This window comes from Saccopteryx leptura, chromosome 3, assembly GCF_036850995.1.
Source record: "Saccopteryx leptura isolate mSacLep1 chromosome 3, mSacLep1_pri_phased_curated, whole genome shotgun sequence".
In the NCBI taxonomy this organism is placed as follows: domain Eukaryota; kingdom Metazoa; phylum Chordata; class Mammalia; order Chiroptera; family Emballonuridae; genus Saccopteryx; species Saccopteryx leptura.
This window is the reverse complement of record NC_089505.1, coordinates 29,035,734-29,057,848: the sequence shown is the minus strand read 5'-3', so window position 1 is coordinate 29,057,848 and position 22,115 is coordinate 29,035,734. Positions and strand designations below refer to the sequence as shown.

Genomic DNA, 22,115 nt, shown 5'->3' with positions numbered 1-22,115 from the left:
AGGGTACCACTTCATTTGGGGAATTTCCAAGGAGTTCTCTGTGAACCTTTTAAAAGATGCTGACCTACAGTTCTGGGCTTCTAATTAATGTTATGGTTTTTAAAAAAGATTTCATTTATTGGTTTTAGAGAGAAAGGGGGAGGGGGAGGACCAGGAAGCATCAACCCGTAGTAGTTGCTTCTCATTGGTGCCTTGACCCGGCAAGCCTGGGGTTTCAAACCAGCAACCTCAGCATTCCAGGTGGATGCTTTATCCACTGTGCCACCACAGGTTAGGCTAATGTTATGATTCTTGTGTTTTTTTATTAAAGGGAAACTATTGTAATTATTGATCAGAAGTTAAGAGCCTCTGTTGACACTGTGGAACAGGATTAGGCTCTTGTTTGAAGGGATAGATACTAAATGAAAAAAAGGTTTATATAATTATATAATGTAGCTATAGTTTAATGGCCTTTTGCGTTGGCATTTGACATTTGGTTCCCATCCATGTCATCATGCATCCTGGACCTTCAGATTGCTGCACAAAATAATAGTTTTAAATTATAAGAAACTCACATTCAGTATTTTTGGTAAGCACTTTTGCTTGACTTAGAAAGGATAGGTAATGTATACTTGTCAGTTATTTTGGGAAGATAAAGTTTATATGAATATAAACTTTTTTTTAAAAAATGTTAAATTGTGATTAAATTTAATTAACATTTAAATAAAATGTTAATTATTATGATATTATTTTATATCATTATTTTATTCTCAGTTTTATGGATTTCTCGATATTACAATGAAATTTAGTGAAGTTTCTAAGACAGTATAACTTTTCCTCATATCTTAATTTTATAAGTAAAAGCTCTGACTATAAAGTTACTCTCATATATTCAGTATATGATTAATAAACATTAAGTATAGAGTAGCTTCAAAAGTCATCAAAATTCACATTTTGGTCAACTAGGTAAAAGAAAAGATTCTTTGAAAATAGTAATGGGTTCTTTCAAATCCATTTTGGGGAACTTCTCAGTTTTGAATTAGGTATTTATTAAGATATTTTAAAAACTATTCAGTCAGAGGTAGAAAAAACATAAAAGTAAGTAGGATTCCAACAGTTAAGTGACCTAATTGTTCACTTAGTTACTCTGGAAACTTAGTATTGTAAACGTGGCCACAAGTTGGATCAACTTGACCTAGAGTTTTGAACTTCTTGATATTAATGTTATTTACAAAGCACATCACTTAATTGTTTTATCCTTCTTCAGGTTTTTAAATCCTTTCCTCTTAGACTCTCTTAATCTTCTAATCTTTAAAGGATGACTATAATTATATTGTTGGGTATATTACTTCCTGAGTTTTTTTTTCCTCTTATTGAAACACCAGTCCCATTGGAACAACATAACTGCATCATTTATTATATTTAGGAAATAGTATTTAAATGATCTTGAGTGTATACTTATGTAAAGGACATGGGCTCTCATTCCTTTTATTGTCCTTAACATTAAGTTTTAAACTTAAACCTTCATTGGTTGGAAGGGTGCCAAATGTGTAACTTGTCACTGGCCTAACAGTAACAGCAGGTTCAAACATGCAGAGCAAAAAGAAAGTGCCAGGCCCTTAGCTGTATCTGTGGAGACCAATAACAGCAGGTCCCGTTTACAATACTAGAGCAACAGAATGCAGAAAACAATCTTACTGTGCAAACTCTCAAAGTTTTAGCATCCTAACCTTTAAAAAAGATTGTTGGGAGAGTTTTTGTGTAAATTTTATAACCTAATATTTTAAATCATCTTGTTTCAGTCCACATCTGCCTGTTGTTTTTTGTTTGTTTTCTGCAGCATATACAGTAGTGACGAGGATGATGAGGACCTTGAGATGTGTGACCATGACTATGATGGACTTCTTCCCAAGTCTGGAAAGCGTCACTTGGGGAAAACTAGGTGGACCAGGGAAGAGGTAACTAATGTTATTAAAACATGGGAAAACACCTAGACTGTGTCAATTTATGAAAAACAAAGTTTCAGCTAAACTACAGGTGTTCGAACTCACTCTCAGGCTCTGAAATCTTATCCTAGCCTGCCTGCCTGTGCTGCATACTCACCTACCTCTCAGCACTCTCCCACCTGTGCACTACACCATCCGTTTCCAGCCTTTTTGTAGTTCTCGGAACGTCCTCCCCTTTCTTTATATTTCATCTGTGTGTCCCACTGCCTCTTCTCTTCTTGTCCTTTTGCCCCACAACTTCTTACGACTTCATTACCTGTGAAGATGTCACCTCTTCTGTGAAGCTATTCCTCACTTCCTAGACAGGTTAGGTTCATCCTCCCATCATTGGATCTATGCTCATATTTATTGTTGCTGTAACGTGTATTCCTCTTCCAGTAGACTACTAGTCTGCTGAGGGCAGAGCTATCCGTCTGTTCATTTTTGTGATCCCTGAACCCAGCACTGCTTGACACAAAGTAGAATATTAACAAATGTTCCATCAACAAATGAATGAATTGCTGTCTCCAAAAACAAAACAAAAGAACAAAACAAAACACTCATAGAGCTTGTCTTGTTATAATGGATTCATATAACATTCTCAATATATAAAATGTAGTATTTCACAGCGCCACATACATGGAGTTCTGTTCCAAAAGCGATTGATAGTGGAAGGAAATATACTGCTTCTTACCATTTTCTGATAGCTCATCAAAAGCTTGATCTTTGTAGGAATGAAAAAAAAATATTTAAGGAGAAAACTTATTAATGTATGGGAAAAGTTGATTTTTCTTTCAAGTTTCAAAAAGTTTGCAACTGATTTTTTAAAGATTTTATGGTTGAATTAATAGTATTGATTTTTCTTCATTTCCATCTATCCTTCACTAAAACCAGAGCTCCTCTTGATACTCAGGAAGGATTTCCAGTGAGGTCCCCAGGAAATGCATATTTTACCTATGGAGATTTTGATTTAGATGGCCCTTAGAGTTCTGTTGTTAACACTGGTTTCTAATTCCCATGTCTGTGTCATACCAGGGACTCACACTGTATGTGAGTTACCTTTGCAAAAATGTGAGGGTTCTCTTTCACTTGATAGATGATGTTTAGGAAAAGTGAATTGAAATATTTTTCCCCTTATGTTTAGTGTCTTCTGTGTTCTAATAAGTTTCAATTAGGAGTATCTTGGTACAAAAACTAAATGATTTTCTTACATCATACATGCCTTCAAGTTTAGTTTAAAAAAGTGATCTTCCACGTTTTATATGAAAGAGGTTGAACGAACTAAATGTTAGAATAGCGATTGAACTATTTCTTACTCAAGATCCTATCTACTGCCATAGTTAAATATCTTGAATCTAACATTGGAGTTCATTTTTCCCCCACAGAGTAAAACTTTTAGTAGTTACCATATATTAAACATCCAATGAGCCAAGCATTATACGAAATGTTTTGCATAGTTACTTGGTGTTACCCTTAATAACCCTGTTGATATCAGTATTCCCATTGTATAGATAGATGATAATACTAAGGCCCATCAAAGCAAAACAATATACCGAAGCTTATACTACTAATTAATAACTGAGTCAAGATTCAGACACTGGTCTGACTAAATAAATCTATGTTCTAAACCAGTGTATTACATTAATTTTCTGTTGTAGTTGGATATTTTTGAGAGATTTTTTTTTCTTAATTAGATTATTGGATTGATTCCCCTTTACTCTAACTTGAAGAGAGTTGTACTATCAATGACTGATATCCTAGGATTATCTTTAAATATTTTAGGATGAAAAACTAAAGAAGCTGGTGGAACAAAATGGAACAGATGACTGGAAAGTTATTGCCAATTATCTTCCGGTAAGTTAGTGACTTTTTCTTTCTGAAAAGGAAATCTCCCAAAGATTTAAGTTGAGTTATATTTTAGGAGAGTATATTAAGACTTTACATATTTACTCATATATAAGAAGTAGGGAGAGAAATACCTGATCCATAATTTGTAATTTTTATTATAATACATATAACTTGGATTTCTAAATAGATTATTAGGGGATTTTACAACATTTTTAAATGTTTGCCTTTTTTAAAATTTTTTCATTTGTTAGGATAATATAAATTAGCACTTTGGTGATTTGTTATGTGGTAGATGAGTAACCTTGTGATATTTCCCCCAAGTCAGCTTCTTTTCTCTTTCTTTCTTTCTTTCTTCCTTTCCTTCTTTCTTTCTTTCTTTCTTTCTTTCTTTCTTTCTTTCTTTCTTTCTTTCTCTCTCTCTCTCTCTCTCTCTCTCTCTCTCTCCCTCACTTCTCTCACTCACTCCCTCCTTCTCTCTTTCTCTTTCTTTTTCTTTCTTTCTTTCTTTCTTTCTTTCTTTCTTTCTTTCTTTCTTTCTTTCTTTCTTTCTTCTTTCTTTCTTTCTTTCTCTCTTTCTTTTCTCTCTTTTCTTCCTTCTTTTCTTTCTTTTTTTTAATTGCCATATATTTGGTATCTCAGTTTAAAATTTTGGAGACCTTCTAGACTTACTTCATTCCCCATCCCCTACACCTAAGCAGTGACTAAGCATTCTGGAATTTCTTTGTCATTGGTCTCTTCTTTTCATTCTCCTAGCTGTTCCATAGGGCAGTCCTCTTTCCTCTGCTCTGAATGATTACAATTATAATGGCGTTCTGACTGGCTTCCCTGCTTGAAGTTTTCCGCTTGTTTATCCATTGGCAGGGGGAGCTTCCTAAAATGCAGCTTTACCTTATCTTTTCGAAACCAACCACAGTGACTTAGACTCACAAACTGAATGCACTGCCCGGACCTGGCACACAGAGTCGCTCAGCATAGCCTCATCACACAGCTCCAGTTCTCTTTCTGACTTCCCCTCTGTACACAGATCTAGTTGATTCATTTCTGCTTTCCCTTCTCTGGGCTCTTGTCGCTGGTGATGCCACATCCAAGAATGTTTTGTGTAGTTACTTCATGTTCTTCCAAGTCCACATCAAGAGCTCTTTGGACTTCTCCTAAGGAAACATCATTTCTCCTCCTAAGGAAGCATTCCTTTTCCTGCCTTAATATCATTTTGCTTTGGTTTCTTGCATGCAAATCAAATGCTGCTTTCTATTCATTGTATATCTGTCCTTTCCTTCTTGTAAGATTACAAGCTGCTATAAAGTAGGGCCTATCTTTATCTTTGTTCTGAAACATTGAATTGTGGCTCTAAATTGAAGCTCATCTCTTTGTTTGGAGTCATTAGAGTGGGTTCCCATAAAAGTCTGACCTTAGTATGAAATCTCTAACAAAGCTTAGTCTTAGTCCTAAGTACTTCCACATGCAAGAGACTGAGGTTAAAGCCAAGATAAATTGACAGCCCTTTGTACAATATGTTGGTCCTTTGGTTCACATGGCAGGACTATTGCCTTCAGGAGACAGAACTTCTCATTTTAGATGCAACTTTGATATTCTTTTTACATTCTTCAGCTGTAAATAATGAGGGATATTTACATGCCCTAGAATGTTCTTGAACGTTTTCACTGTGTATTACCTATGTATGGTTCATATTATAACAAAGTCTTCACGTGCACTTATCACATCATGTCTACATGACAATGCATATCTCATCTTACTTGTCTAGAATCGAACAGATGTTCAATGCCAGCACCGATGGCAGAAAGTACTAAACCCTGAGCTCATCAAGGGTCCTTGGACCAAAGAAGAAGACCAGAGAGTAAGTTCTTCCTTCACTGGTATGCGAATCACAGTTCAGAATAGTCACCAGACATCTTTGTTGAATGTTTTCCAACTCGAAGAAACAGGTAAAGTATGCAGACAGGAAGCAGAAGACTCTGTGCCCATAGTTTCAGTGAATAAAACCAAATTTTTAGAAATTTTCTAAAGATCTTATAACAGAATGATTACACTGACTCATTACGTAACATTAAAACCTAGGTTATTTTTGTGTGTTTATCTGAAGGTGATAGAGCTTGTACAGAAATACGGTCCGAAACGTTGGTCTGTAATTGCCAAGCACTTAAAGGGGAGAATTGGAAAACAATGTAGGGAGAGGTGGCATAACCACTTGAATCCAGAAGTTAAGAAAACCTCCTGGACAGAAGAGGAAGACAGAATTATTTACCAGGCACACAAGAGACTGGGGAACAGATGGGCAGAAATCGCAAAGCTACTGCCTGGACGGTAATAATATGTCAAAAAATATATTGATTGGGAAGAATGAGGGAGTGGGTATTGAACAGTCTGTTTTAAATGTATGATGAGTGAATTACCTCCCATCGATTGATTGTGTTTCATTAGTTAAACCAGATCCATGGCTTTTAGAACCAGAGAAGATCTTAGAGTTTATCTGCTTGAGTACTTCCAGAGCCCACCCTACAGTGAGCCTTGGGCCAAGTCATTGAACTCTTCTCAGCCTGTTTCCTCATTTTTAAATGAGTAGTAACCTACTTCACAACGCTGATGTTAGTATCAAGTAAACTAAGTGTCGAAGCACTTTAAAAAAAATAAATAAAAATTTTCAAGAGAGCTTTGTAAACTGCAACACTCTAAACATAGAGAAGGAAACTGAGATAGTTTGTCTCTAGTCTGAGTTCACATAGCTGGTTAAGTGACCGGAAGGACCTCAGCTACCATTTTCCTGATACCAGCATTGCTTTGTACCACTTGGCTTAACTGTTTTCCTTTGAAGAAAGAAATAGTGTATCTATACATTTATCATACTGCTTCCAGGTTTTTAAATAATGTCAGTGTTATGTTTTCCTTCGAATGAACACGGTACAGAAATGACCTCATTATGAGGGATGTGTAGGAAAGCTCATTTTTGTCCATTTTCCCTATTTAAACACTTCAAACAGATTGTTTTTAAGCTTACATTAAAAATATGTAAGACAAAATATTTTAAATATTTTTTGTTCTTGAGCTTTATAATCCAAAAGTGGAGGAAAAGTCCTTTCACCAAAGGCCGTGACTCGGCTGGTTTACGCAGTGCTCTCCTGTGATGTCCTAGGGTATTTCCTCCCTGGCGACTCAGGGAGAGCTTAAGAGGTTGGCAAAAAGATGCCCTTTCTCCCATATGGTCTGAGTGGATATGCTGTTGATTTTTCTTAAAATTTAAGGGGCAACTGAACTTCCTCTTTTGAGCATACATTTCCCACCCCCATCGAAATAGTAAGAGGGAGGCTGAACACGGTATTTTTGAGTTGAGAAACTGTTTTCCTGAGACTCGAACGACTTCAGTAAAAGTGCTTTGCACTTTGAAAATATGTCAGGAGTTTGTATCTCTCCCTTCGGGATCTCGTTTTCCATTCTCACCTCTGTCTGGTTAACAGAATCATTTGAGGTAGTTTCCAAAAAGGTGGGAGTTTTTTCACTCAAAACTTCTGGCTGGCGCTACAAGAGAGGACAGTGAGGCGACAGCAGCATCGTGGTCATTCAGCCAACTGGACACGTGTCTGTTGTGCTGCATGGACAGCCCCCCCGCCCCCACTAAGCTGAACTCAAAGGAGTAATTTTCTAGAACAGCGGGAACTTTAAATTCCTTGAAGATGTATGCGAGTCTTGTACCACAGTCAGAATAAACATGAAAGTTGTTGTATTGAAAAATGAATGCTCTTATCAATGAAATGAAAGGTTTAAGATTTCAGTATTTATAGAAAACTGCCACTTGCCTATTATGTAAGTAAGGGAAACGTTTGAATTTTTAATTAGATAATAGGGGAAACAGGATTTTAGGAGGTAGAAAAGATTGAAATGGTGATTAAAAAGAAAAGACGCTGTTAGTGGGCCGAAAAAGAGATCTCTGTTAGAAACAGTTTTCTGTCAATTAACTCTAATCAGAATTGAAGTTTTTGTTTGAGAAATTTGTGTGTGATATATTTCTGTGCAGAACTGATAATGCTATCAAGAACCACTGGAATTCTACCATGCGTCGGAAGGTTGAACAGGAAGGGTATCTGCAGGAGTCTTCCAAAGCCGGCCAGCCATCTGTGGCCACCAGCTTCCAGAAGAACAGCCATTTGCTGGGTTTTGCTCAGGCTCCACCTTCAGCTCAACTCCCTCCAGCTGGTCAGCCCTCAGTGAACGACTATTCCTATTACCACATTTCTGAAGCACAAAATGTAAGCCGCTCCTGTAGAACTTTGTTTAACAGGGGAGATGGTTATTTTAGCTCCAGGTAGTGAAAATGCCCCGCAGCTGCGTACTTTTCAGAGAGCTCCCATAAACAGGATGGGGGTGTGTGTGTGTGTGTGTGTGTGTGTGTGTGTGTGTGTGTGTGTGTGTGTATTATTCTTTCTGATGTATTTCCAGAAATGAGAGTATTAAAGGATTGGTCCAGGGTTACACAACTCACAGAGACAGGGCCGACTAGAATCTGAGTCGTTCGATTCTGATGCTGCTTCTAATCTAATTTGGAGCATAACCTACTTAATAAGGTCCTGCTGAAGAAGAATGAGGTAACGGGGATGAAGCCATAGTCAAGTATTTCTTCCCCTTCCCAAAATGAGAGTGAGTGTAACATTACATGTAAAGAGGAGCTTGTTTGGCACTGACATCCAACAGACAAGTGTAAGTTTCATCCTGGTAGTGATGAAGCAGAAATGCCTTAACTCATTCATTCTGTGTTTATGTCTGACGCCAAGTCAGTAGCAGTGTTGTGACGCTATTCTCTGCCTTGTCCTTTTATCCTCCATGGCTCAGTGTCATTCCTTCCTCATTTCCCGAAATTTATACTTCAGGAAAGAAATGTTCTTAGTGGGTGGAAAGAAGAGATAAAGCAAAAAAAAAAATCAAGAAATTTTAATCTTAAAAATTAACAATAAGAAACGGTGAAATGTACCCGAGAATACAGAGCTCATATGCAAATTCCATGCAAAACATATTTTAAATAGTTTTGACATTAATTTGACTACAGACTTTCCAGAAAGGTCTCAGGTGAATGAAGTTATCATAAGAGGTTCTATGCTATTTAGTAAAACTCATATTATTCCCAGGGAAATGTTTTTTTTTTATTAATTGCTAGTGCCATCAGTTTTTTCCATAAAAACTCTTTTATTCGTTTATGAATGTATTTTAGACTTATTTTTCATTGTTTTTCTCTAATTAAGGAATACTTCCTGCCAGCATCGATACGGATTTTAAATTTCTTTCACGATGTTGTTTTAGCTATTTAGCTGTTATTACAGGCTTGGCTCAGATTTCAAATTAGAGGCTTTTTTTTTTTTTAATGTTTAGCGAATTTGATCAGTGAAGTATTTCTTTTTTCTCAGTCCTAGAGCAAAACCTCAGGAAGCCAAGTCCCCTGAAGCATATGTAACCATGAATGACTCGCCCTTTGTTTTGCCTTTTTGTCTAGGTCTCTAGTCATGTCCCATATCCTGTCGCGTTACATGTGAATATAGTCAATGTTCCCCAGCCAGCTGCTGCAGCCATTCAGGTAGGATCATGTGAAGGTCATTTTATAAGGAAACTCATTAGCTGTTTAAGGTACCGTCAAAAGACGGGGCTTTATTTCTTTCTCCTGAACGCTCATTGTCACCTGAGCAACTGAAGCAAAAAGGGAAGGGATGAGTGGGAGAGGTGGGTGGAGCTTCAGCCGGGGGTCTATGCTGTCCTCACTGCTAGAGTAAGTCTGCTCGGCAGTTCTTGGATCCTCCGATGTTATAGGCAGCCCATCAGTCAGCACCCACTTTGGCCTCAGACCTCGCATCGCTCCCTTACATCTAGGATATAGCATTCACAAAGATTTCTAGCGGGGCCAAATTCCACTGGCCTTGGTTTCAGGCCGAGGCTGTCTGGGCTGTGTGTTCCCTCGTGACTGCAGGCCACAGCCATGGTGTTTACAGCTCCCAATCAAGCCCTTGTTTTTTCTTTCTCCTGTAACATTTACTTTCAGAGACACTATAATGACGAAGACCCTGAGAAAGAAAAGCGAATAAAGGAGTTAGAGTTGCTCCTGATGTCTACTGAGAATGAGCTCAAAGGACAGCAGGCGCTACCAGTAAGAATGGCACTGTGTGCTTCAGTGGGGGGATAGCAGCTTACCCCTGTGCTCTTTTGTATTGTTTCTGTCCTCTTCTAAATACTATATAATCACGACTCTATATAAGCATTAACAACATTTAAACATGAGAAGTTACTTGTAATAAAATGCAGTTGGTATCAAAATGTTGACTAAATTGGAAGCCGACCTTTTATGTTACAGTAGGAACTCAATTATCTATTAGTGATGATCATTATTGATTTTTTTTCTTTAGAAGGATTGTAATCAAGTCAAAGACCATCAGAGATAAAAATGAATGAAAATATGCAGTATTGCAAAGCTTTGGATCTGTATGAGGCCAATTTGTTTCATTTTTTTCTTTATCGGTTTTCTTAACCTAGATTTTTATACTTTATAATCATCTCAGATGTGATTTGATACATGTTCAGTGTCTACATATGAAAAAGATACATATACTCTCTCCATGAATAACAGTAGCTGCTCTCTTTTGTTTGCATGTGTGAAAGCTCTGCGGACCATTACTGAATTTTGACATCTTTTTTAGTGATTGGGCAGCAAACTGGGAAAGCAGCTTGTACTTTGTAACATAATGTAGTTAAACCAGCCAAGAGAATAAAGGAGATGTGATACAGAGTAGGTATTCTAAAGAGTACAAAAAAATTTTGCTTCGATAATAAAATGATTGTATGCTTATGTTAGTTCGACCGCTTTTTCACTTCAATGTTTTGCAATTTCTCCTGTTGCGTGGTCGTGCTGAAAGGCGACTTCTGTTCATTTGCTCTTCTGCTTTCCTAACCGCGTTGATTTGGCAGCCCTTCACTGCATCAGTGCAATCCTTAGCATTAGGAAGGGATAGAAACATCCAGAATATGTGCAGATAAAAGCAACTCTAACTCTTGCATTCTACAGCCTTGATGTAGGTTAGAAAGAGAAGATGAGAATTCTTAATTCACAACAAACATCAATGGTCCTACTGGAAATAATGTTAAAGTAAATTGTTAACTCCATACAAGAGTTGGGCTTTGTAACATAGTTCCTGTTCGCATTTTTTTTTTTCACAACAGGAGACAATTAAGGTAGCCATGTAGATGACAAACTCTACCACTATTAAAAAGCAGGGTCTTGCATCGATAAAAGGAAACATCTTGACGACTGTTCTATAGGCGCAAGTCTTAGATGATGCAACTACTTTTATCTTTCCTCCAACAGCATCTGATACCTTGTGCAACTTCATTGCTAAGTTCCTTCTCCCTTTCTTCTCCCCGCTCTTTCTTTATTTCCCCCACCCCCCTCCTCAGACACAGAACCACACATGCAGCTACCCTGGGTGGCACAGCACCGCCATTGCCGACCACACCAGACCTCATGGAGACAGTGCACCTGTTTCCTGTTTGGAAGAACACCACTCGACTCCATCTCTGCCTGCAGATCCTGGCTCCTTACCTGAAGAAAGTGCCTCTCCAGCAAGGTGCATGATCGTCCACCAAGGAGCCATTCTGGATAATGTTAAGAACCTCTTAGAATTTGCAGAAACACTTCAGTTTATAGATTCTGTAAGTAGAATTGTTAAGGCAAGTTAATGTTTTTAGAAGGGGAATGAGGAAACCCATTTCTCAAATCATTGCCATTTTCTATAGCAACTATCATATTACTAGCATATATTAATGTAAAGGTAAGAGTATGATTTTAGTTTTTCTGTATATTTTCTTTCAAAGATCTGATTCCATAGATTACCCAGATAAAAAGTAGTTTTTCACTCATTTCCTTTAAAATGCATTTTTTTTTTTAAAAAAATAGTGAAGTTAATGACCTATAGGTAAAGCTTTGGTATAGGGATGGTATTTGAGTTATTTTTTATCTCTTAATTTGTTTACTTCTCTGTGTTTCTCTAGAATTGTGCTTTTCTTTTGGATAGCACATTAAGAATTATGTTTACTCAGAGCTTAAAGCAACCTTTCAATATATTTAAAGTGGTAATAAGTTCATTGGTGATGCATGTCTTTCTCCACAAAACATTGGTTATTGATTACCAGTCCCAGTCGGGTCACTGAAAAAAACCACCTTCAGTGAAACAGACTTAAGTTCAGCCCCTCAAAAGCAAATATTCAATTCATTTCCTTTGTTTCCCAGTTGGTTAAAAAGCATTTCTTTGCATATCCATCAGACGAGGGATGAACGTTGCCAAGTGTGCCATCTAGAAAAGGGTTTCCTTTTGCTTTGGATTGCATGCAATTACTAGAGGACCCGGAGGTCACTCATGTAGGACCAGCCCTGAGGCAGCGTGGCAGACCTCCCGCGCAGTGTATCAGAACAACTGTCAATCCTGACGCTGTTGCTCCAGGAGTCAAACAAGGGGGCCAGGCAGGTGTTTTCTTTGCATTCAGCATCTCTTTCTCAGTGCTGTGTTTCAGGTGATGGCACACATCATGCACACACTTGCCTCAGAGTTCTGCGCCTCCCACATTGTTTCAGGATTCTTCATCATGGTGTGACCTCAGCAGTCTTGAACTCTTTGAAGAAGCAGATTTTTCACCTAGCCAACAGCACGTAGGCAAAGCCCTACAGCTCCAGCAAAGAGAGGGCAATGGGACTAGACCTGCAAGAGATCCTAGCAAACGCAAGTTGAGTGAGGGTTCACTTGGGCCGCTCAAGCCCCTCCCTCCGGCAAGGCACAGCACAATCCCGCTGGTCATCCTCCGAACAAAGCGGCGCCAGGCCAGCCCCTTAGCCACTGGAGACTCTAGGTCCTTCATATTTGCTGACGTCAGCAGTTCAACTCCCAATCGGTCCCCTGTCAAAAGCCTGTCCTTCTCCCCCTCGCAGGTAGAGCACATTTCTGCACAGCTGTTACTAATTTTCAGCAGACTACTGAGCCTTAATAATCTAGAAACTAATCCTTTGGAACAATGACTAATGACTGTTGCCCTCGCTGATTTTGTTCTGTCATTGGATCTAGCTGGTGCTAAGTCATACTGTCTCCCAGAGTTCAGGCTGCCTGTGGGCTGACTGATGATTTTGTCATGATTCTCTTTTGGGTGATTTGAAAGATGAGTAGTTGCATGAGATATGCTTTTATTTCCTCCAACACTAAAGTTTAACATTTCTTTCCCTTTCTCTTCTCCCCTTCTTTACCTCCTTTTAAAAACTCTTAACAGATTTTCTGCCTCTCTGTTCATTTACGATGTGATTCACTGACCCAGGGGAGGAGGGAAGCAAACTGTACTTGGGTTGCACCTAGAAAGTTTAAAGGTTCCACTCCATCTTTAAGTGGAGAAGTTTGGGAAGATGATGAGAAACAAATGCTTACGGAAAACAATATGTTTTCATTTCCTGTTCTCAATATTGGCTCTTTTGAGTTGTGCCGTAATATTTGATTAGCACAATTTTTGCCAATGAATCATCTTGTTTCATATATTATTTTTAAAAGCATGGAAGTGATCAGTCTTATCATAAACTTGTGTTTCTTAATTTTGAAAATAATTGAAGTCAATAGGTAATTTGGCACTTGAAAACATTTTTCCAATTATGTCTGTCGAGTTTGTGTTCAGAACAACTTCAGGTACAAACAAGTGATGCACTCCCCCAAATAGTCATCTTGCTTCTTGCTTGCATCTTCCAAATTGTGTTCTGAATAATATTCATTATGCAAGATTTTAATAGATGTTCCAGAGGAAAACATCTACTTACATCCTAAGTTTGGGAAACACTGAGTTAAAAATTGGTTTTTTGGCTGCAGACCCTCTCAGAATCTTTCATACACTGATGTGCATCGTGAGTTTCTAAGAGGAAGTTATGCTCGGTGTGTTTCCCAAACTTATTTTTACCTTGGAACTGTTTAAGGAACACCTGTTAGGTCCCTAGAACATTAATGTTCTGAGAGACACCTTTTATGAGTCAAGAATTTTCCGCATAATGTAAACCTTCTATAGTGATGGCTCATGGATCATTAAAGACGGAAAACAATATAAACGAAAAGCAATCGTTACTTTCCCAAAAAAGTCACTGTAACACTTTTAAACTTACTGAAGAGTGCATCTCATTTCTTTAATGGCGAGTGTCATTTATTGAGACTATTTTCTGACAATTTTGCAAGTTTTCCAGCATTGACCCAAGATTTTGATTCTTGGAAATCAAACTCCAAGTCTTGATGCTCAATTAAAATAAAACAATACCCTGTCCAACACTACTTGTTGTTAACATCCTTTATTATTTTATATAGTGGGTCAGTAAAACATACTTGCTTGTTATCACAGTGTGATTTTTAAATTGGGCTGAATAAAGAATGACTTGATCTAAGTAATTTCTTGTTCTTCCCATGTTTAGTTCTTAAACACTTCCAGTAATCATGAAAACTTGGACCCGGAAATGCCTTCTTTAACTTCTACCCCTCTCAGTGGTCACAAATTTACTGTTGCGACACCATTTCATAGAGACCAGACTGTGAAAGCTCAAAAGGAAAATACTATGTAAGTTCTTGGCTCAAGACTAAAGTTATTTATCTTAATTACTTATATTTAATTAATGGAATATAGTCCCCAAATGTCTGATCCACTTGTATGTATATAAACATGTATATTCCACACTGACTTGTCTGTCCTGAGTCTGTTACAACTACCTAGAGGTGAAAGGCAGGATGATAAACTAAATTAACTTTGTCATTCACTTTAAATTTTCTTATATATACAGAGGTAGTTTTCATGTAACTTTTCCATTCAGTTTCCTTACTGTTTGTTCAGTAAGGCCTTTTCTTCTTTACTGAAAGTAAGATTTTCAACAGCCTTTTCTCTTCGATTATAAACATCAGAGTAAGAATGAGTAGGGTTCTTTTCAGTTCATATTTTTTTTTACTTTTATTTTTTCCTTTTGAAATTTATCTATAGATAGGACTGCTTCTGACATCCCCAGAAATATTATATGATTAGAAGCCTAGCGGTGATTAAGCAGTCATTTATATTCAATAAAGGCCTAACCAATTCAAACAAATGGCAGAGAACATCAATATGAGTCATAACAAACCTTTAATCTCATTATTTCCCAGGACAGTAAGTACAGTTTAAAAGATTAACATGTTTTTCTATTGTAGGCCATGTTTTAATGATTAGATAAAATTGATTTGTAAATGACATCAGATCTTCACAATGGTTATGGTTATTATAAAGAACTAGGGACAGCCCAGGCTAGGTGGATCAGTGGTGTTTGATCCTTGGCCAGGGCACTTAAAAGAAGCAATCAGTGAGTGCACAACTAAATGGAACAACTAAATGGAACAGTGAATTGATGCTTCTCTTTCTTTCTCTCTTCCTTCCCCTCTCTCTCAAATCAATGGGGAAAAAAATTTTTTTTAAAAACCCTAGGGCCAGTTCACATGTCTTCAGAATGATTGAGAAAAGATAAGAAATATTTTAATGCCCTTAGTCTTAGGGGGTATAATATTTGAAAATATGTGATGTACATAATATCTTTTTCTTAACAATACATGTATTATTAAACAGCATACCCAATTCTCTATCAATAACAATCTTATATTCATAGAAAAATATTAAATATAATAAAGGAATGTAAGGGACATATGTTCTTGTATATTGAACCAACACTTATTTTCTTTTTAAAGTTTTAGAACTCCAGCTATCAAAAGGTCAATCCTAGAAAGCTCTCCAAGAACCCCTACACCATTTAAACATGCACTTGCAGCTCAAGAAATTAAATACGGTCCCCTGAAGATGCTAGTAAGTGTCAGCAAAGTTCTTGGGTTTAGGTGGCTTACTAGTTCAGACAGAATGTTTCCTCTGATGCAAACATGCCCACTCCTCCCTTCAGCCTCAGACGCCATCTCATCTAGTGGAAGACCTACAGGATGTGATCAAGCAGGAATCGGATGAATCTGGAATCGTCCCTGAGTTTCAAGAAAACGGACTGCCTTTGCTGAAGAAGATCAAACAAGAGGTAAATCTGAGATCCTCTGAAAGGATCCTGTGAAGGCTGTTCCCTTTGTTCCTTGTGGGCAGCTTGATGTGTCTGGAATCAGCACTGTGTGGCAACACCACTTTTTATACAAGATTTTCCTACAAGATGCGGTTCAGAGGTCCTGCCAGGTTGCGGGCATGTGGCCTTTCATTTGCGAAGCTGAGCCACTTCTGTCTACTTTATGTCTGAACAGACAACATGTAGGAGAGGATAGAGCAGAGAGAAGGGAGCAGCTTTCTACTGTACTTCCATCACTGCTACATAGATGGACAGGTGATCAATACATAGATATTTAATTTTCAGGTGTCTTGGAGAATTGAAATTGAAATTTAAATAATAGTATCTTTAATTCATAGTATAAAAGGATTTTAACTTGCAAGGATCAAAATTTGAGTTTGGTGGCAAGAAATGTTTCTAACAGCTTAGATACAGTACCTCTTGAATTTATTTTCATGTAAAGATAAGTGTTTAAGAGCCCGGCCAGACATTTACTCTTTTTTTTTTTAGCTAATTGAGATTTAATTGACAAAATTGTACAATATTTAAGGTGTACAGTGTGATGACTTGATACATGTATACACTGTGACAGGATTCACCCCCACTGGGTTCCTTACCACATCCATCACCTCACATAATTACTTTTTTTTTTTTTTGTGAGAACATTAAAATTCTGTTTTCTTAGCAGATTTCAATTATATAACACAGTGCCATCAACTATAGTTAGCAGGTTAAACATTTGCTCAGTAGGCCTTATTCATCTTACAGAAATTTCCTCTTTAGTGTAAATGTTACGTGGGAAGTTCTGGTTCTAGAAACAACAAAGCACTTCCTGTTTGCTTTCAGGTGGAATCTCCGACTGAGAAAGCAGGAAACTTCTTCTGCTCCAGCCACTGGGAAGGGGAGAGTCTGAACACTCAGCTGTTCACACAGGCGTCGCCCGTGGCGGATGTGCCAGTAAGTGCACGCCCATGCTGTGGGATGCTAGGCCTTGCAGAAGTCTGTGTGCCTCGTGCGGGGCCACTGTGGTTTCAGCACTCCTTAATGCACCATCGAAACGTTCTCTCGCCTGGTTACTTCTGTGTGATTATTAGTGTTGACCTTAAAGTTGAGATTTTGTTCTGTTCCAGGGAGGATTTTGTCATTATTTCTTTTCTTAGGATTTAAGTGTCCTTACCACTTAAAACATCTGCTGTATGAATATACTTATTTTCCATGAAAATAGAATGTTATTTTTTTTACTTTTTATTTTCATTTATTTGTCTTCTAAATGCAGTATTTCCTCTTCATTTAGTTGTCACCTGGTTGGTTCGATGCAACATGCAGCATAGTGCTAACCACAGTGTCTATAGCAGTTGAACTTTATTATACCATACATTTGATTGCTTTGCTTACCACTATTTTTTTAACAGACTTTAGTCTTTATGGTAGTTTTGGGTTCATGGCAATGTTGAGCAGAAGGTACAGAGATTTTCCATAAGCACACTGTCCCCACACATGGACAGCCTTCCTCATTATCAACATTCCCATTAGAATGGTACATTTATTACAGTTATCACCCAAAGTCCTTAGTTTATATTAGGGCTTCCTCTTGGTGTTGTACATTCTATGGGTTTGAACAAATTTATGATGTATATCCACCATTGTAGTATCATACAGAGTAGTTTCACTGCCCTAAAAAACTTCTATGCTCCACCTCATCAGCCCTTCTCCCCCCCCCCCCCTCAGTTCTTGGCAACCAACTGGTCTTCTAACTGTCTACATGGTTTTGCTTTTTCCAGAATGTAATATGGTTGGAATCATAGTATACAGCATAATATGTGGCTTCTTTCACTGAGTAATATATACTTTTGTTTCTTTCATTTCTTTTCATGACTTGATAGCTCATTTCTTTTTAGCACTTAGTTAACACCATTTTTTTTTTGTATCTTTCCAAAGTTAAATGTGGGGAGGCAATCAGTTAGACTCCTGCATGCGCCTGACCAGTATCCACCGGGCATGTCCACCAGGGAGTGATGCGCTGCCCATCTGGGGTATTGCTCCATTGCAGCTGGAACCACTCTAGCGCCTGAGGTGGAAGCCATGGAGCCATCCCCAGCGCCCGGGCCAACTTTGCTCCAATGGAGCCTTGGCTGCAAGAGGGGAAGAGAGAGACAGAGAGGAAGGGGGGGGGGTGGAGAAGCAGATGGGCGCTTCTCCTATGTACCCTAACTGGGAACTGAACCCAGGACTCCGGCACGCCAGGCCGATGCTCTACCACTGAGCCAACTGGCCAGGGCCAGTTAACAACATTTTTAAAGTTTGTAATTTGTGAATGGTTGTCCTTTATGGTGAATCAAAGCTAGTAACAATTGCTAATATTTATTCAATATGTACTAAGGGGTAAGGGCTGAGTGGTAAGGACTATTCTAAAACTTTTAGATATATTAACTCATTTAAATATCTCAACAGTCTTACAAGGGTGGTAACATTATTTCCATTAGACCAGCTGAGTAATTAAGACACAGGGAGGCTTAGTCACTTGGTCAGAATTATATAGCTAATACATAGGGTTCTGGGTTAGAATTCAGAAAGTCTAGCTTTTAATTACGTACTTTTAACCGTTATACCCTACTGCTACTAATCTGTAGTATATAAAATAAGTGTTTTGCTCTGCAGAGATTAGCAAATCTTTCATTGTTAAAAACATGTATTTGATAATTCATTTAGCAGATTTTTTAAAATTTAATTATTGATTTTAGAGAGAGAAAGGAAGAGAGACAGAATCATGGGTCTTTTTCTGTATGTACCTTGAGCAGGGATCAAACCTTCAATCTTGTGTATTGTGACAATGCTCTCGAACCAACCGAGCTATCTGGCCAGGGCTTGCAGATGTTTTTTTAGTGCCTGTCTCATGCCTAGCTTTTTTACTTACTGGTGTTTGCCTCAGTGGGATTAGGGTTAGTACATAATTGAGTTCCCCTTTTAGCTCATTAAGAGAATTTCTGGCAGATACCTACATTTTTTCCCACTAATGTGTATTATCTCGTAGCAATCTATTCTCTATAGTGTCAGAATTGCATAAGCTCTCATATTATCCAACTTCATTTGAATTTCAAATTATTCTCTTTCCCTTTAGAATATTCTTACAAGTTCCGTTTTAATGACGCCAGTATCAGAAGATGAAGACAATGTTCTCAAAGCATTTACAGTTCCTAAAAGCAGGTCCCTGGCGAGTCCCTTGCAGGTAATTACAATTGGAATAGTGTCTTAAAAGTCATTCACTGAAAAACTGTCATCTTGTTGGGTTTTTAAAAAGATTTTAGATATAAAACAGTGGTACTTTTACAAAACTCTTAATATCTAAAAAGTCCTTAAATTCCTTGTTGCTAGAAGTTTTTATTAGAGCAGGTTCCCAATGCATGATGAAGTGAAATGTTTCTTACTTGTTTAAAACTAATATCATATATTATATGTGTCAATATCTCCTTCTGCATTTAAATAGTCTATAAAAGGTTAATTGGTATAGTTTACATTTTGTTCCAAGATTTTTTTATGCTCCATCACGAAACCATCAACACTCCGACACTGTTTAGATTTTAAATGAAGTCTGAGATGAGCTAGTTAAAAAATTATTACAATGTATTTGACGATCAAAATAAGAAAGTCAAGTGTCGATGTCATGTGGCTAACCTGTTGACCATCTGTTTCTGGGTCTTAATATCAAAAGAGATTTCCCTTGTAACTCTGAAGTCCGTGTATGTTGATAAAATATAGCAAATTCCAATAAATCCTTATTTGTATTTACACCAAATATAAATAAGAATGCAAATTTACTCCCCTAAATTATTTAAAGCAGTTCCCAACATTAAATAAACCAACACCCAGCCACCTGCAGCCCCTCCCTTCCATCCGTGAGAGCTCCCCTGAGGGGAACTTCACAAACCCTGGAGCGTATCAAGGACTTGAGTTCAGAAGTGGACAGTCGTGTGTACTGTGATAGGACGGTGTGCTTTGAGAGCTTACCCTTTCTTTCAAGGGCTTTCCCCTCATGGCCGTAGGCCTTCTCTCTCCCAATTGTGAGTATCTTAAAACTTCCTCTTTTTAAGTATTTGCTATGGTTAGCATTATTTTTTAAATGATACAAATAATGTAATGCAGGTAATAAAGTTGGAAAGACTACCAGCATTTTTTGATGCTTAATTCAATCAGATTGCTTTCCTTGTGGCCTCTATCTGATCCGATTGCTTTGGTGAAAAACAGCTGTTGACCAGAGTGTGGATAGGGAATGTCAGTACTTGGGAACAGACTCCATCAAGCCAGAAGAAGGATACAGAAGGCAGGTTAAGAAGGATGTCAAGGCAAAGTAGCTATTTCCAAATTTTACCTAGCCCTGATCTTGGCTCCAGAAGGGAAACACCTTCTTTGTTTTTCTTTCCCTCTTTCTTCCTAAATTACATGGCCCTTGGTTTTCACAACATAGAATTAAACTAAGTGCTAATTGTGCATCAAGCCAGATTAAGTTTTATATATATTTTGTAACTTAGACTGGGACTCAACCTACATTTATAGCAGTATATAAAAATGGCATTCTAAATTTCAAAGAGCACATATGTAAATATATTTGGGGACAGTTATCATTACTTAGTTATCATGATTAAGGTGAAAACCTTTAGTTATTTTCCTAAAATCAATTCCTAAAAGCTTTTGGCACAAGCAAATACTGGTTAGCCAAAACCATTGAGCTTAACATGGTACTGATATAACATATATGTTATATAAAATCAGCAAGTCTTGAGTACAATTGACCCTTAAACAACATGAGTTAAACTGCTCAGATCCATTTATTCGTGGGTTATTTTTTAGTAGGCCTTCTGTATAATCCTCAAGTTTTGCACCCGCAGATTCAACCAACCTCAGATCAAAAACAGCATTTTCAATCTGCAATTGGTTGAATCTGCGATTGCAAAGGGCTGACTGTGTGCATTGATCTGCACCGTCTTATATAAAGAACTGGAGCATCTGTATTTTGGTCTCCATGGGGGTCCTGGAACCACTTCCTCATTGATACCAAGGAAAAGACTGAGTTTTAGCAGAGTTGAAAGTTATACAGACTGTGCAAGGGTCGGTGCTCCCAGCCCTCATATTATTAAAGGTTAACTGTTTTATATAAAATATAGATTGTCCAAATGTTTACATTGAAATTTGTAATGCTATTGCATTTTTTCAAAATCAGTATGGAACTTTATTATCAACATATTTATATTTTATCTCATGAAAACATTACTTATCTTTGAAACTCAAAATTAAGAAGTTGCTCTACTTTATTAATCTATATTTTTAGCATATTACAAAGTCCCATTTGGCACTCTACAGATCCTAACATCTGTATACTCAGATTAAGCCAGCTGTGTACATTGCATGGTGAAGGTGATATCTGTCAATTCTACTAAACTGAATAACTGAGATGCAAACATTAATTTTAGAGTTAATTCTTCTACCTGCATTATATGGTTTACTGACTTACATTGTCCAAATATATTTTAATAACTTATAATAGGTGACTAATTCATTTTAAGAAATATATATTAAATGAATGAATGCTACACACCAAGTATCTCTACTGTTTTGTAACATGAAGATCTAGTTTCTGATGCCATAGAAATATGTGATTTTTAAAATATTTCAAACTTATATGATAAATATTGGAAAATATATCAAATAATTCTAAATACTTAAACATATATTGCATATACTTCATATAATCTTAGTTCAATAATATTTATATAAATTTTTATGCAGTTTGGTTATACAATTTGTTTAAAACATAGTGCCTCGATGTATGTTATCATAGATAATTTGACCTAATTAGGCAGATAACTCAGGGATGGTATTATTGAACATATTTTGCCTTTGTTAAATGATATGGCTATTTGACTTAATAGTACTTTTTTTTTTAAGAAAACAGAGCACTTTATCTAACCTATAAGTTCTGTAATCTGTACTTATAATAAGTCAAATATTAAGTGAGATTTTAGCCAAACCCTATATTTTTATCATAGTGCTTTTAATTAAAATGACTGAATATGATTCCTAAAATATTTTAAAATTCAAATACTCCTAAAATATTTGCCACTTGTAATAGTGCAATTGATTGTCTATTCTAATTATATAAAAAATGTTTCTTAGATACAAGAACAGTTTACTGAAGACTACAATAA

At 37.1% G+C, this 22,115-nt stretch overlaps 1 protein-coding gene across 2 annotated transcripts in view; it reads left to right on the top strand.

The window, feature by feature from the left end:
• MYB (MYB proto-oncogene, transcription factor) overlaps positions 1-22,115 on the top strand; it is a 37,123-nt gene that overhangs the window by 3,020 nt on the left and 11,988 nt on the right. Inside the window, exons 2-15 of one of the 2 annotated variants that reach the window (XM_066373169.1) lie at positions 1,820-1,937; positions 3,747-3,818; positions 5,575-5,667; positions 5,914-6,134; positions 7,840-8,071; positions 9,307-9,387; positions 9,847-9,951; positions 11,253-11,507; positions 12,427-12,777; positions 14,278-14,420; positions 15,566-15,680; positions 15,772-15,897; positions 16,762-16,872; positions 19,034-19,141. In XM_066373169.1, the coding sequence (XP_066229266.1) occupies positions 1,820-1,937; positions 3,747-3,818; positions 5,575-5,667; positions 5,914-6,134; positions 7,840-8,071; positions 9,307-9,387; positions 9,847-9,951; positions 11,253-11,507; positions 12,427-12,777; positions 14,278-14,420; positions 15,566-15,680; positions 15,772-15,897; positions 16,762-16,872; positions 19,034-19,141 (2,131 nt within the window). The remainder of the gene's footprint in view (positions 1-1,819; positions 1,938-3,746; positions 3,819-5,574; positions 5,668-5,913; positions 6,135-7,839; positions 8,072-9,306; positions 9,388-9,846; positions 9,952-11,252; positions 11,508-12,426; positions 12,778-14,277; positions 14,421-15,565; positions 15,681-15,771; positions 15,898-16,761; positions 16,873-19,033; positions 19,142-22,115) is intronic. The other variant, XM_066373170.1, reaches the window with a different exon arrangement.